Below are 13,221 nucleotides of genomic sequence, written 5' to 3'. Positions count from 1 at the left end.
AGTAGTAGACTCAGTGGTGGTACTTGGGGTAGTAGTAGACTCAGTGGTGGTACTTGGGGTAGTAGTAGACTCAGTGGTGGTACTTGGGGTAGTAGTAGACTCAGTGGTGGCACTTGGGATAGTAGTAGACTCAGTGGTGGTACTTGGGGTAGTAGTAGACTCAGTGGTGGTACTTGGACTAGTAGTAAACTCAGTTGTAGTTATGATTGTTGTTGGTTTTTTGGTAGTAGTAGACTCAGTGGTGGTACTTGGGGTAGTAGTAGACTCAGTGGTGGTACTTGGGGTAGTAGTAGATTCAGTGGTGGTACTTGGGGTAGTAGTAAACTCAGTTGTAGTTATGATTGTTGTTGGTTTTTTGGTAGTAGTAGACTCAGTGGTGGTACTTGGGGTAGTAGTAGACACAGTGGTGGTACTTGCGGTAGTAGTAGACTCAGTGGTGGTACTTGGGGTAGTAGTAGACACAGTGGTGGTACTTGGGGTATTAGTAGACTGAGTGGTGGTACTTGGGGTAGTAGTAGACTCAGTGGTGGTACTGGGGCTAGTAGTAGACACAGTGGTGGTACTTGGGGTAGTAGTAGACTGAGTGGTGGTACTTGGGGTAGTAGTAGACTCAGTGGTGGTACTTGGGGTAGTAGTAGACTCAGTGGTGGTACTTGGGGTAGTAGTAGACTCAGTGGTGGTACTTGGGGTAGTAGTAGACTCAGTGGTAGTACTAGGGGTAGTAGTAGACTCAGTGGTGGTACTAGGGGTAGTAGTAGACTTAATGGTGGTACTTGGGGTAGTAGTAGACTCAGTGGTGGTACTTGGGGTAGTAGTAGACTCAGTGGTGGTACTTGGGGTAGTAGTAGACTCAGTGGTGGTACTTGGGGTAGTAGTAGACACAGTGGTGGTACTTGGGGTAGTAGTAGACTCAGTGGTGGTACTTGGGGTAGTAGTAGACTCAGTGGTGGTACTTGGGGTAGTAGTAGACTCAGTTATAGTCCTTGGGGTAGTAGTAGACTCAGTTGTAGTACTTGGGGCAGTAGTAGTAGTAGCAGTAGTTGTTGTTGTTGCGTAGCAGCCAGGTATAGGAGAACACTCAATCGTGCGATTTTCACATACACTGTTGAAGTAAGGGCATTCAAATGTAAATCATGTATTGTAATAATCTAAACACAGCCCACGAACAGATTTGTTTTCTTCATCAATTCTTCTACTTTGGTGATTACACTATGATAAAAAATGGTAGCCAAAGGTTTTGGTTGATATAGTTGAATGTTCCTTCATTTTACATTTTTGGTATAGCTGTGTTCTACAGTACTGGGAAACAATTCCTGGCAGTCTACAAAATGAAAACATTCAGATTCAAATTCTTACATGATCTTTTCTATTGGTGTTTGAGTGTTTGAGTGTGGGCATGAAATGTAGTAGGATGCCTCCAGGTTTGTTTTACTAGAGTGTTCACTAATTAAAACATTAAAATGGTACATTAAAAGGAACATGCAAACACTATAACATTGCTAAACATCAGTCAACTAGTGAAGGTGAAAAAGCTATGTTCAATCCAGAACAAATGATCGTGTTCCAAATAATATAAGACAAAAGGAGGAAGACTGACACCAAAAAATGGTTTAAAGGCAGTGGACACTATTGGTTATTACTCAAAATAATTAATAGCATAGAACCTTACTTGGTAACAAGTAATGGGAGAGGTTGATAGTATAAAACATTAGGAGAAACGGCTCCCTCTAAAGTGGAGTAGTCTTCGAGAAAGAAGTAATTTTCCACAAACTTGTTTTCGAGACCTCAGATTTGGAATTTGAGGTCTCGAAATCAAATATCTGAAAGCACACAAGTTCGTGCAACAAGGGTGTTTTTTCGTTCATTACTATCTCTCACCTTCGATGACCGATTGAGCTCAAATTTTCACAGGTTTGTTATTTTATGCATATGTTGAGATACACCAGGTAAGAAGATTGGTCTTTGACAATTACCAATAGTGTCCAGTGTCTGAAGGATTTAAAGTAATATGGAGTCGAACAAAAATTTACTTGAGAGGGATTTGACCGATGACCTCCTGATTAAGGTTCTGGCGCTCATCAAATTGAACCATCTAGCTCTATGATGGCAGTATACCTATTTTGTCAATATCTTTGTTCGGGGCTGCCAGTCAGAAGCCATACAACCACCAACAGATCTTTGTTCGGGGGTGCCAGTCAGAAGCCGTAGAACCACTAACAGATCTTTGTTCGGGGGTGCCAGTCAGAAGCCATAGAACCACCAACAGATCTTTGTGCGAGGGTACCAGTCAGAAGCAATAGAACCACCAAAAGATCTTTGTTCGGGGGTGCCAGTCAGAAGCCATACAACCACCAACAGATCTTTGTTCGGGGGTGCCACTCAGAAGCCATACAACCACCAACAGATCTTTGTGCGGGGGTACCAGTCAGAAGCCATACAACCACCAACAGATCTTTGTTTGGTGTGCCAGTCAGAAGCCATCGAACCACCAACAGATCTTCGTTAGGGGGTACCAGTCAGAAGCCATAGAACCATAGAACCACCAACAGATCTTTGTTCGGGGGTGCCAATCAGAAGCCATAGAACCACCAACAGATCTTTGTGCGGGGGTGCCAGTCAGAAGCCATACAACCACCAACATATCTTTGTTCGGGCGTGCCCCAAGTTTATGATACAACCAGGATTTAAAATAATAAAAAGCGGCATAAAATGGTTCACATGGCAACCGTGTAAAAATAGTGTGTGTGTTACGTTAGTCCAACAAGGCCTTTAGAATTCCTTACCATTCTTCACAGCCATCAATGATGACAATTCCAGAGTCCACAACTTCATCTCCATATTGGCATGGGCAGATGGATGTATCAATACATCTACCATTATGTAAGACTTTACCAGGTGGGCAGTGACATCCTTCAACACAATCTAACTGTTGACAATCCACGTCGTCAGTGGTATTAAAACAAGTGTCTGGACAAACCTTCCCACAAGGGAGGTAAGTAGATCCTTCCACATTACACTGCAAACCTAAGAAAATACAACCACAATTCAAGCATTAGGCATGAAACTACAGTTTCTCAAAACAAAAGAATATAAACTAGACATGATTGCATTTGTGCACAAATGCATAGCTGTTTCGTCAATAAAATTTTCACATTTTTCAGCTTAAGTTTAAATTATTTTGTGTATTCAAAGCAGTTATGCCTAATCCGGCATAAAAAAAAATTAAAAAAAATTAGATTATACCTTGCTCAGTTTGCAATTTATGACTTAACGGTGCAAACATTAAACAAATCATAAAAATCATGTGATGATTTCATCATGACGTCATATCACAACTCACAAGTACTTGCCAATATCTGACAACCTACAAAGTTTCGACATCAAACGATCATTACTTCGGGAGTTATACGCGTTCAAAAAGGGCATATTTAATGCGATCCCTGAAAGTTTCACTGCAATTGCTCTTTAGGAACTATGCAAAAAAACGCGAGTACTTAAGATGACAAATATGATAATAATAATAATAGTAAAAAATTTAGCGAAAACAAGAGTTGTTTCGCTGGACTTCGCTACGAAACAGCTAATAAAGAGGTAACTGCCAGTCACAAGTGAACTGTGTTTTTTAATTATGGATGGCCTGACTGAGATAATATGTGAACAGCAATTACATGCTCCAACAAGGCCCTGAGTAAGAATGTGTTAACACAGACCAGCTCTCATGTAAGTTTCAACATTATAACACCCTGTAAAAAAAACATTTTTTTTAACCCCGAGCCAACAAACTTTACTACCTATCCAAATCATAAATTTCACTTTTTATTTTATTTTGACTTGAACCATAACAAAACTGAGGGTCGAGAACTTTGAACACTCACAACATAAGCCTTCATTTCTCCATTTAATTGGGACACCTCCTAGCGTGCACAGTTCTGCGTAGTTGCTGATTGCAGTACATAAACACTCACAGTCACCGCCACGATCACATCCACAACTGTCGAACAAACACCTCTCGTAGTAAATGTCTGGGTCCACCTTAGAAACAAAAGAACCATCAAAATGCTTATTAGATATCCTTGAGACCGTTCAGTTCAAATCAACATAACATTTATATTTTTACTTATGCTCATTCTATTACACTGCGCCATTGACACAACACTAGACGAAGAAGTACATATAGATGATACATAGACAAATAATACACTTCAAGAACTTGTGTATTTTTTGTAACACAAAACAAAATGTCCATATAAACCACATGTGGTTTATATTGATATCTGCATCCCCTTAAGGTGATCCCCTAGCTGCCGCTTCCCAGGTTGAATCGTAATTTGGGTGTGATCCCTGGCTACACGGCAGTTAACGGTTGTATGGCTTCTGACTGGCACCCCCGAACAAAGATATTGACAAAATAGGGACACCGCCAATATAGGGCTAGATAGCTCAGTTGGTAGAGCGCCGGCACGTTAATCCGGAGGTCGTTGGTTCGAATCCCACTCTAGTCAATTCTTTGTTCAACCAAAAATCACAAAACAAAATGTCCACAGATTTTCACTTAACTTACACGGTTTCAATATCATGATACATGTAGTAGAAAGCTTCCCTTTAAAAGATATTTACAGAGGTGCTGTAGTTTTTGAGAAATGAGTAAAACACTGGACATTGTGTTTTGTGTTAGAAAAAAGAACGGACACCCTTTAAAGGGAAGGTACACGTTTGGTAATTACTCAAAACAAATATTAACTTAAAAAAAAAGACTGATTTGGTAACGAGCATTGGAGAGCTGTTGATAGTAAAAAACATTGTGGTAAACTACTACCTCTGAAGTAACGTAGTTTTTGCGAAAGAGGTAATTGCTCACTAAAATATTCTAGACTTCTAAAACATTCTAGACGTCTGCCTAGAAGTCTTTTTTTTTTTCTGAAACCACACAAATTTGTCCAAAAAGGCTGTTTTTCTGTTTTTCTTTCATAATTTTCTCACAACTTGGAGGACCAATTGAGCCCAAATTTTCACAGGGTTGTTATTTTATACTTATGATCGGATACACCATGTGAAAACACTAGTCTTTGACAAGTACCAAACGTATTTAGTGCATTTAAACAAATACAGGTGTATATTAGTTGCATTATCTGTTATGCAGCTTTCCCTCTGTCCTTCCACGCTTCCCGCATTACTTTCCCTGAATGCAGTTACCACCTTAAAGGCAGTGGACACTATTGGTAATTACTCCAAACAATTATCATCATAAAACCTTTCTTGATTACGAGTAATGGGGAGAGTTTGATAGTATACAATATTGTGAAAAACAGCTCCCTCTAGACGTAGATTTGGAGAAAAAAAGTAATTTTCCACAAATTTGATTTTGAGCCCTCAAGTTTAGAATTTGCATCAGAAAGCACACAACTTCGTGTGAAAATGGAATTTTTCCTTTCATTATTATATCGCAAATTCGACGACTGATTGAGCTCAAATTTTCACAGAATTGTTATTTTATGCATATGTTGAGATACACCAACTGTGTCTTTGACAATTACCAATAGTGTCCAATGTTTTTAATGTGCCAGTAATCTAACCTTGCATTTACAACCCTTTTGTCCACACTAGTTAACTCTTATTGGATCATAGCCAAACCATTTGTTTGCAAATAAACAACTTTGATTTGGCTCAGATGTTCCTGGTACTTCTGGATGCCTTCCCTTAACTCGTTGCTCCTCTTTGAAAGGCACAGGACACTATTGGTAAATGTCAACGACCAGTATTCTCACTTGGTGTATCTCAACATATGCATCAAATACCAAACCTGAGAAAGTTTCAACTCAATTGGTAGAATAATGGAAGAAATAACACCCTTGTTGCACAAGTTGTGTGCTTTCAGATGCTTGATTTTGAGACCGCAGCTGAGCTCTCAAACTCAATGCAAATATTTTAAAGTGAGAAAAAACTTATATCTCAAAAACTACGTTACTTCAGAGGGAGCGTTTCTCACAATGTTTTAAACTAGCTCTCCCTTGCTCATTACCCAGTAAGGTTTTATGCTAACATTTGTTTTGTACAGTGCCTTTAATGATATTAATGGATTTGTTTTTGTGTATACCAAAGACCAGTGTTCTCACTTGGTGTATCTCAACATATGCATAAAATAACAAACCTGTTAAAATTTGAACTCAATTGGTCGCCAAGGATGTGAGAGAATAATGGAAGAAAAAAACACCCTTGTCGAACAAGTTGTGTGCTTTCAAATGATTGATTTCGAGAACGCAGCTGAGCTCTCAACATCAATTAAACTAGCTCTCCTTGTCTCATTACCAAGTAAGGTTTTATGCTAACAATTGTTTTGAGTAAAACCAATAGTGTCAAGTGCCTTCAATGATATTAATGGATATGTTTTTGTTCGAGCCTCTGCCTTCAATGATATTAATGCATATGTTTTTGTTTGTGCCTCTGATGACGAAAATCCTCTTTTGGATCAAAAGCTGAAGGCCGTCTCCCTTGCTACTGGGTTAATAACGAAAGAAACAAACCTTGTCGCACATATTGTTTGCTTTCTGATGCCTAAGAAGGCTTAAGGCCTGAAGGCTTTTACTAATTTGGTGAAAAATTACCTCTTTTTGAAAAACCATGTTACTTCAGTTTTAGCACGTTTACCATATTTACCAGTTATGACATTATTACCATATTTGGCAAGTACGCTTTACATGCTGAAATAACTTTTGTCTCATTGAGACAAAAACAAAAATCTGCTCAAAAACTGAATCTGTGAAAATTGTGTTTTGTGTCCTGCAAAAAGTACCCATACCCTTTAACACAAAAGATGAGTTGAAACCATAGAGTTATATATAAGAACTAGAGGGCGCACTGGCCTATATAAGCGCCCCGGTATGCACGCAGGCGGCCATTTTCTAAGTTGACAAAACAGCTATCTCACAGCGTGTGTTTGTGCGGCCAATTTGTAAGTTGAACAAGCAGCATCGCGTGAGCGTTCAATAAAAACAAACTCAAATGTGTATTTCATATTCTACTTGTGTACAGAATGGCGTGCTTGTCATCTTGCGGACCCGTCGCGTTTGTGCAAGAAGCATCACCAGTGCGCCCTCTAGTTCTTATATATAACTCTATGGTTGAAACATACCACATGGTGGCAGGGCTCAAAGACACCATTTTTATCAAGGATGATGTTGCACTTGAACCTTGCCCAGGCGTCTCGTTCGGGATGATTCACACAGGGATCTTCACAATCAGTACAGGGCACCTCACAGCTATCCGATGTCTTCCAACTGTGTCCAAATAAACGAGGAGTCGCTGCGACATCTCCAGATCTCGTTTGAAAATCATCTTCAGCATCATCGTTGAAGTTTCCACACAAGCCACAAACTTTGCCTTGGTAGTCCGGGTCGAGTGTCACATGAATGCTCGTCCTCTTGTCCCACTTTAGTTTGATCCCTGTGTGTGATATAAAATCTAAGATATTCCAAGTCCTAGAAATACACCATGATAGTTTATCCTGCCACCGATTTCAAACCTATTACACATCTGCACAAGTCAACTTGCGCAAGATTCTTGGTGTTTGTTCTGACAACTTAAGCAATAAATGTTGCAAAAGTGCACTTATGCAGTTGCGTAAAGATTCCTGAAATCGGCGGCTGGATCTTCCCAGGTTGAGAGCCATTTCCAGAGCTCCTTAAATGCAGAAATTCCAGTGGTTTATGCACACTCCTTTTTTACTTTTAACCATCACTAGACAATTGGTAGGAATAAGAATGAAGGGAAAATTTTGTTGTCAAAGTTGCGAGAGAATAAAGGAAGAAAAGACACCCTTGTAGCACAAGTTGTGTGCTTTTAGATGCTTGAATTCAAGACCTCAGCTGAGGTATCAAATTCAATTAAAATATTTTAGTGAGAAATTACTTTTTTCTCAAAAACTACATTACTTCAGAGAGAGCTGTTTCTCACAATGTTTTATACCAACAACAGCTCTCCGTTGCTCGTTACCAAGTAAGCTTTGATGCTAACAATTAATCTGAGTAATTACCAATAGTGTCTAGTGCTATAAACCATCCTTCAGGCATGGGAGTAACTATCCATGAAAAAAGAGGAAAAGAGAAAACTGGACAAGAAAAAAAGAGGAAAAGACAATAATCCTATACTTTTGTACACATAAAGTGAAGAAAAAAGAGGGAAGTCAAAACCAAAAGAGAGGAAATCAGCTGAAAAGAGGTATTCTCACAAGCCTGTTTAGACAAGTTCTAAGAAAAATAACTTTGAAGTGATAAAAAAACTTGGTGACACTCACCTTGCTTGGTAGCAATAAGAATGAAGAGATGAGTTGATCTGACTTTGTATTGAAGTTCTGCTCCATCCTGTGGGGGCGGAGTAATCACAGGTTCTGAACCCCGAGCCAAGACGATTGTTACATCCTGGAAGGTGAATGTCACCGTCTTTGTACAGGTGAATCCAGCCGATCCACAGATAATATTCTCAACAACCACCTTGAATGTAGACGCAGCACTCATTTGATTTGAGTCACTGGAATAACACTCGTCAGTTGTCAACACATAACTGCAGGCACCTTTGATAATAACACACAGAAAAAGAAGAATAAATTTATAATGATTTAATGATTTTTTTCTTTCTTTTAGCGCTTTTCATGCCCCAAAGGCGTCCCAAAGTGCTTCCCATTGCTACAATGGGTCTTAAAGACAGTGGACACTTTTGGTAATTGTCAAAGACCAGTTTTCTCACTTGGTGTATCTCCACATATGCATAAAATAACTAACCTGTGAACATTTTAGCACAATTGGTCGTGCGAGATAACTATGAAAGAAAAAAACACCCTTGTCACACTAAGTTGCGTGCTTTCAGATGCTTGATTTCGAGACCTCAAATTCTTAACTTGAGGTCTCGATATCAAATTCGTGAAAAAATTATTTCTTTGCTGAAAACTACGTCACTTTAGAGGGAGCCCTTTCTCTCAGTGTATAATATCATCAACCTCTCCCCATAACTTGTCACCAAGTGAGGTTTTATGCCGATAATTATTTTGAGTAATTACCAAAAGTGTCCACTGCCTTTAACTCATTCCTGAAACTATCTCACGACTCTGTGGAGTAATCTTCCTTGTGCAAAAAATGCACAAGTCGGCTAAATTAAGTTTGTTTGACTATTCAGACATTATTCTTTGTTGTGCATTGCAGAATTGAATATTTTCAGGGGACCAGATTGGCCCGGTGCTTCCTTTCCCTACATTTCACCCCTGTGGACCCTAGTTTGATCCAAGAGTTCAGTGCTTTCTTTCCCTACATTTCACCTCTGTGGACCCTAGTTTGATCCAAGGGTTCAGTGCTTTCTTTCCCTACATTTCACCTCTGTGGACCCTAGTTTGATCCAAGGGTTCTGTGCTTTCTTTCCCTACATTTCACCTCTGTGGACCCTAGTTTGATCCAAGAGTTCAGTGCTTTCTTTCACTGCCTTTCGCCTCTGTGGACCCTAGTTTGATCCAAGGGTTCAGTGCTTTCTTTCCCTGCCTTTCACCTCTGTGGACCCTAGTTTGATCCAAGGGTTCAGTGCTTTCTTTCCATGCATTTCACCTCTGTGGACCCTAGTTTGATCCAAGGGTTCAGTGCTTTCTTTCCCTGCCTTTCACCTCTGTGGACCCTAGTTTGATCCAAGAGTTTGGTGCTTTCTTTCACTGCCTTTCGCCTCTGTGGACCCTAGTTTGATCCAAGGGTTCAGTGCTTTCTTTCCCTGCCTTTCACCTCTGTGGACCCTAGTTTGATCCAAGGGTTCAGTGCTTTCTTTCCATGCACTTCACCTCTGTGGACCCTAGTTTGATCCAAGGGTTCAGTGCTTTCTTTCCCTGCCTTTCCCCTCTGTGGACCCTAGTTTGATCCAAGAGTTCAGTGCTTTCTTTCCCTTCCTTTCACCTCTGTGGACCCTAGTTTGATCCAAGAGTTCAGTGCTTTCTTTCCCTGCCTTTCACCTCTGTGGACCCTAGTTTGATCCAAGGGTTCAGTGCTTTCTTTCCCTGCATTTCACCTCTGTGGACCCTAGTTTGATCCAAGGGTTCAGTGCTTTCTTTCCCTGCCTTTCCCCTCTGTGGACCCTAGTTTGATCCAAGGGTTCAGTGCTTTCTTTCCCTGCCTTTCACCTCTGTGGACCCTAGTTTGATCCAAGAGTTCAGTGCTTTCTTTCCCTGCCTTTCACCTCTGTGGACCCTAGTTTGATCCAAGAGTTCAGTGCTTTCTTTCCCTGCCTTTCACCTCTGTGGACCCTAGTTTGATCCAAGGGTTCAGTGCTTTCTTTCCCTGCCTTACACCACTGTGGACCCTAGTTTGATCCAAGAGTTCAGTGCTTTCTTTCCCTGCCTTTCACCACTGTGGACCCTAGTTTGATCCAAGGGTTCAGTGCTTTCTTTCCCTGCCTTTCACCTCTGTGGACCCTAGTTTGATCCAAGAGTTCAGTGCTTTCTTTCCCTGCATTTCACCTCTGTGGACCCTAGGGCCGATTTAACAAAGAGTTAGTCCTAGGAGATAGTAACAACTGAAGACACGTCCTAAATTAGATATAACGATGTCACTCTCTGACATTGAGATAAGACTAGTCCTTACTCTTTTCTGAAATCCAACCCTGGTTCAATCCAACCCTGGTTCAATCCAACCTCCGATTTGAAACTTGCATGTGGATTGATAGAGCAGGATTTTAACCATCGACCTTTGGATTAATGTGTCGGAGTGGCAGGAGATTATGTCCCCTATAATGGCAAACTATGTGCAACCTATTTTTGATAGCACCCTCTTTTGAACCGTCCACTGCCAGCCTATGTTAATGGAACACGTTGCCTTGGATCGGTCGAGTTGGTCTTTGAAAAGCGTTTTGTGACCGTTTGTTATAAAATGCATATGGTTAGAAAGATGATGTAAAAGTAGAATACAATGATCTACACAAATATGCCTCAAAATTGCGTGGTTTTCTTTTTACCTCGTCCAATAACACGGTCGGCCATTTATGGGAGTCAAAATTTTGACTCCCATAAATGGCCGACTGTGATAGTTCGCGACGTAAAACGAAAACCGTGCAATTTTGAGAGATACTTGTGTGGATCATTATATTCTACTTTTAAAACATCTTTCTAACCATATACATTTCATAACAAACGGTTTCAAACGCTTTTTATAGACCAACTCGTCCGATCCAATGCAACATGTTCCTCTAATTTCCCATTTATGGGGGACCGAATCTCATGCGGACAGATTTCTTTACAAACTAAAGCTATCTATAGCCCTATGTTGGCAATCTCCTCTTTTTGTCAATAGTATTGTTTGGCGTGCTAGTCAGAAGCAACACAATAATTAGATATCTAGTTTGTTTTTGGTGGTTTGTTTTGACACCCCTACACATTATATGCACCACTTTCAATATTACAATGTATGGAGAATCAAGAGGAAAACTCTATAGCTCCTGTGATTCATGGGTTCAAAACACAAAGATTTCATCAAGTCATTATATTTATACACAAGGTTTTTCCAAATGCTGCTCTCAAAACTTACCCATGAACTCATACATCCGACTATCATAGGTCAGATAATGGGGATCCCCATACCCTAAGCAAGTACCTGCAAAAGAAAACAAATAATAATGATAATAATAAATCTTATAAAGCGCAGGTATCTAGAAGAAATTATAACACACCTCTTGCTTTTCCTGTATTCTGTTTGGCTGAAACACGGTCACGTGGGATGAACTAATATAGGCTAGTGATCGCGCGCGCGTGTTTTGCGGGAATAGTACCAGAGCGGGCACTAGTCTTTGCAAATAGTGCCTGCGGTAACAGCGCCCTCTCTTGACTTGAACCGTGAACAAACTACAAAATTCCTTTTTCTGTTCTTATTTGACATTTTAAGACCGAGCTGTGTTATAAAACACATATTGACTGGCATAATTCGGTAACTAGTTTACGTCTATTCCCCCTCGGGCCTGTGAGTGACCAGAAGAGGGGCCTATTTCCCTCGGCCATCGGCCTCGGGAGATAGGTCGCTCTTCTGGTCACTTTAAGTCCCTCGTGGGAATAACATATACTAGTTACCTCGTTGCCAGTCAATATGTGTATACTATTCACTGCGCTATAAGTATGACCAAGGGAAAAATAAATGGTAGGCCTGACTGAAGAGGTAAGTTTTGAGATTGGATTTGAGTAAAGAAATGTCAGGTCCTGATCTAAAGGTGAGAGGCAAAGACAAGTTTACTATTGTACACCAAACCATACTGTGGCAGTTCAGGACATCAGCATCAATTCAGGTGACACGGATAGCTAGTGCACTGAGGGCTCAACCATTCACCAATTATAATAATAACAAAACTCAGTTTTTTAGGCAGCGCTTATAAACCCAAAGGGCGTCTCAAAGCGCTTCCAAGATCACTGATGGGCCATGAAATTCATTTTTTTAAACTATCTCAGCTCCCTCGGGAGTATTATTACTATTATTCATGGTTTATTAAAACACTGCAAGACGGCCGCTCAAAGCCGAACTGTACATGTACAGTTTACAAATATAGTCATTCAGAATACTACTATATCACAAAAAAGAATGAAATATCAAATAAATAAACACACAGGCAACACATTTGTGACCGAAAAACATTAAAAAGAGCACAAACAAATTTTGATTAAATTGAAAATCAAAAGAGTACAGCCTGTGCTGGCAAATTTGTTGTGCACTAAGCTAAATCAATCATTTCTAGCATCACAGGTACCAATTTACCCCTGGGTGGAGAGGAGCTTGAACTTGAACCCACACTCTGCTGAATAGAAAACACCAGAGCTTGAGTTCGGTGCTCTTATCCGCTCGGCCACGTCACTAATGTGACTACAATTGAGTAGTGCTTAAAAACTGCTCATTTAAACTTACCAGGGCATTTTTTTGTTGAACATATTACTTTGGAGTTTGCCTTGCACTGGCTGAAGAATCAAAGGTATATTGAAAATATATCAAACACTTTAAGACAAAAATGCAGTCTTGTGGAATTGTTCTTTTAACTTTCACTAAAACAATTCCACTTACATTGTACAATACACTTGATTCAAGTCCCATTCTCGTGTGAGATGTCCCTAAAGCATATCACCCCAACTTACTATAAAACAACAGGTACGTAGCATACAGTGCAGTGCGCGCTCATCGTCAAAATGTGGTCCCCAGAATGGGACTTGACAAGATCGCTTCTTACTCT

At 40.2% G+C, this 13,221-nt stretch overlaps 1 protein-coding gene across 1 annotated transcript in view; it reads right to left on the bottom strand.

The window, feature by feature from the left end:
- The window catches only part of LOC139949152 (uncharacterized), a 69,895-nt gene that overhangs the window by 30,287 nt on the left and 26,387 nt on the right, over positions 1-13,221 (bottom strand). Inside the window, exons 18-24 of the mRNA XM_071947552.1 lie at positions 12,903-12,952; positions 11,544-11,609; positions 8,291-8,566; positions 7,130-7,440; positions 3,876-4,032; positions 2,784-3,024; positions 474-1,102 (exon numbers count right to left, since the gene is read on the bottom strand). Coding sequence (XP_071803653.1) covers positions 474-1,102; positions 2,784-3,024; positions 3,876-4,032; positions 7,130-7,440; positions 8,291-8,566; positions 11,544-11,609; positions 12,903-12,952 — 1,730 coding nt within the window. The remainder of the gene's footprint in view (positions 1-473; positions 1,103-2,783; positions 3,025-3,875; positions 4,033-7,129; positions 7,441-8,290; positions 8,567-11,543; positions 11,610-12,902; positions 12,953-13,221) is intronic.

Source organism: Asterias amurensis, chromosome 16 (assembly GCF_032118995.1).
Source record: "Asterias amurensis chromosome 16, ASM3211899v1".
Taxonomy (NCBI): domain Eukaryota; kingdom Metazoa; phylum Echinodermata; class Asteroidea; order Forcipulatida; family Asteriidae; genus Asterias; species Asterias amurensis.
Note: the sequence above shows the minus strand (reverse complement) of the source record. Positions and strands in the feature narration are given on the sequence as shown.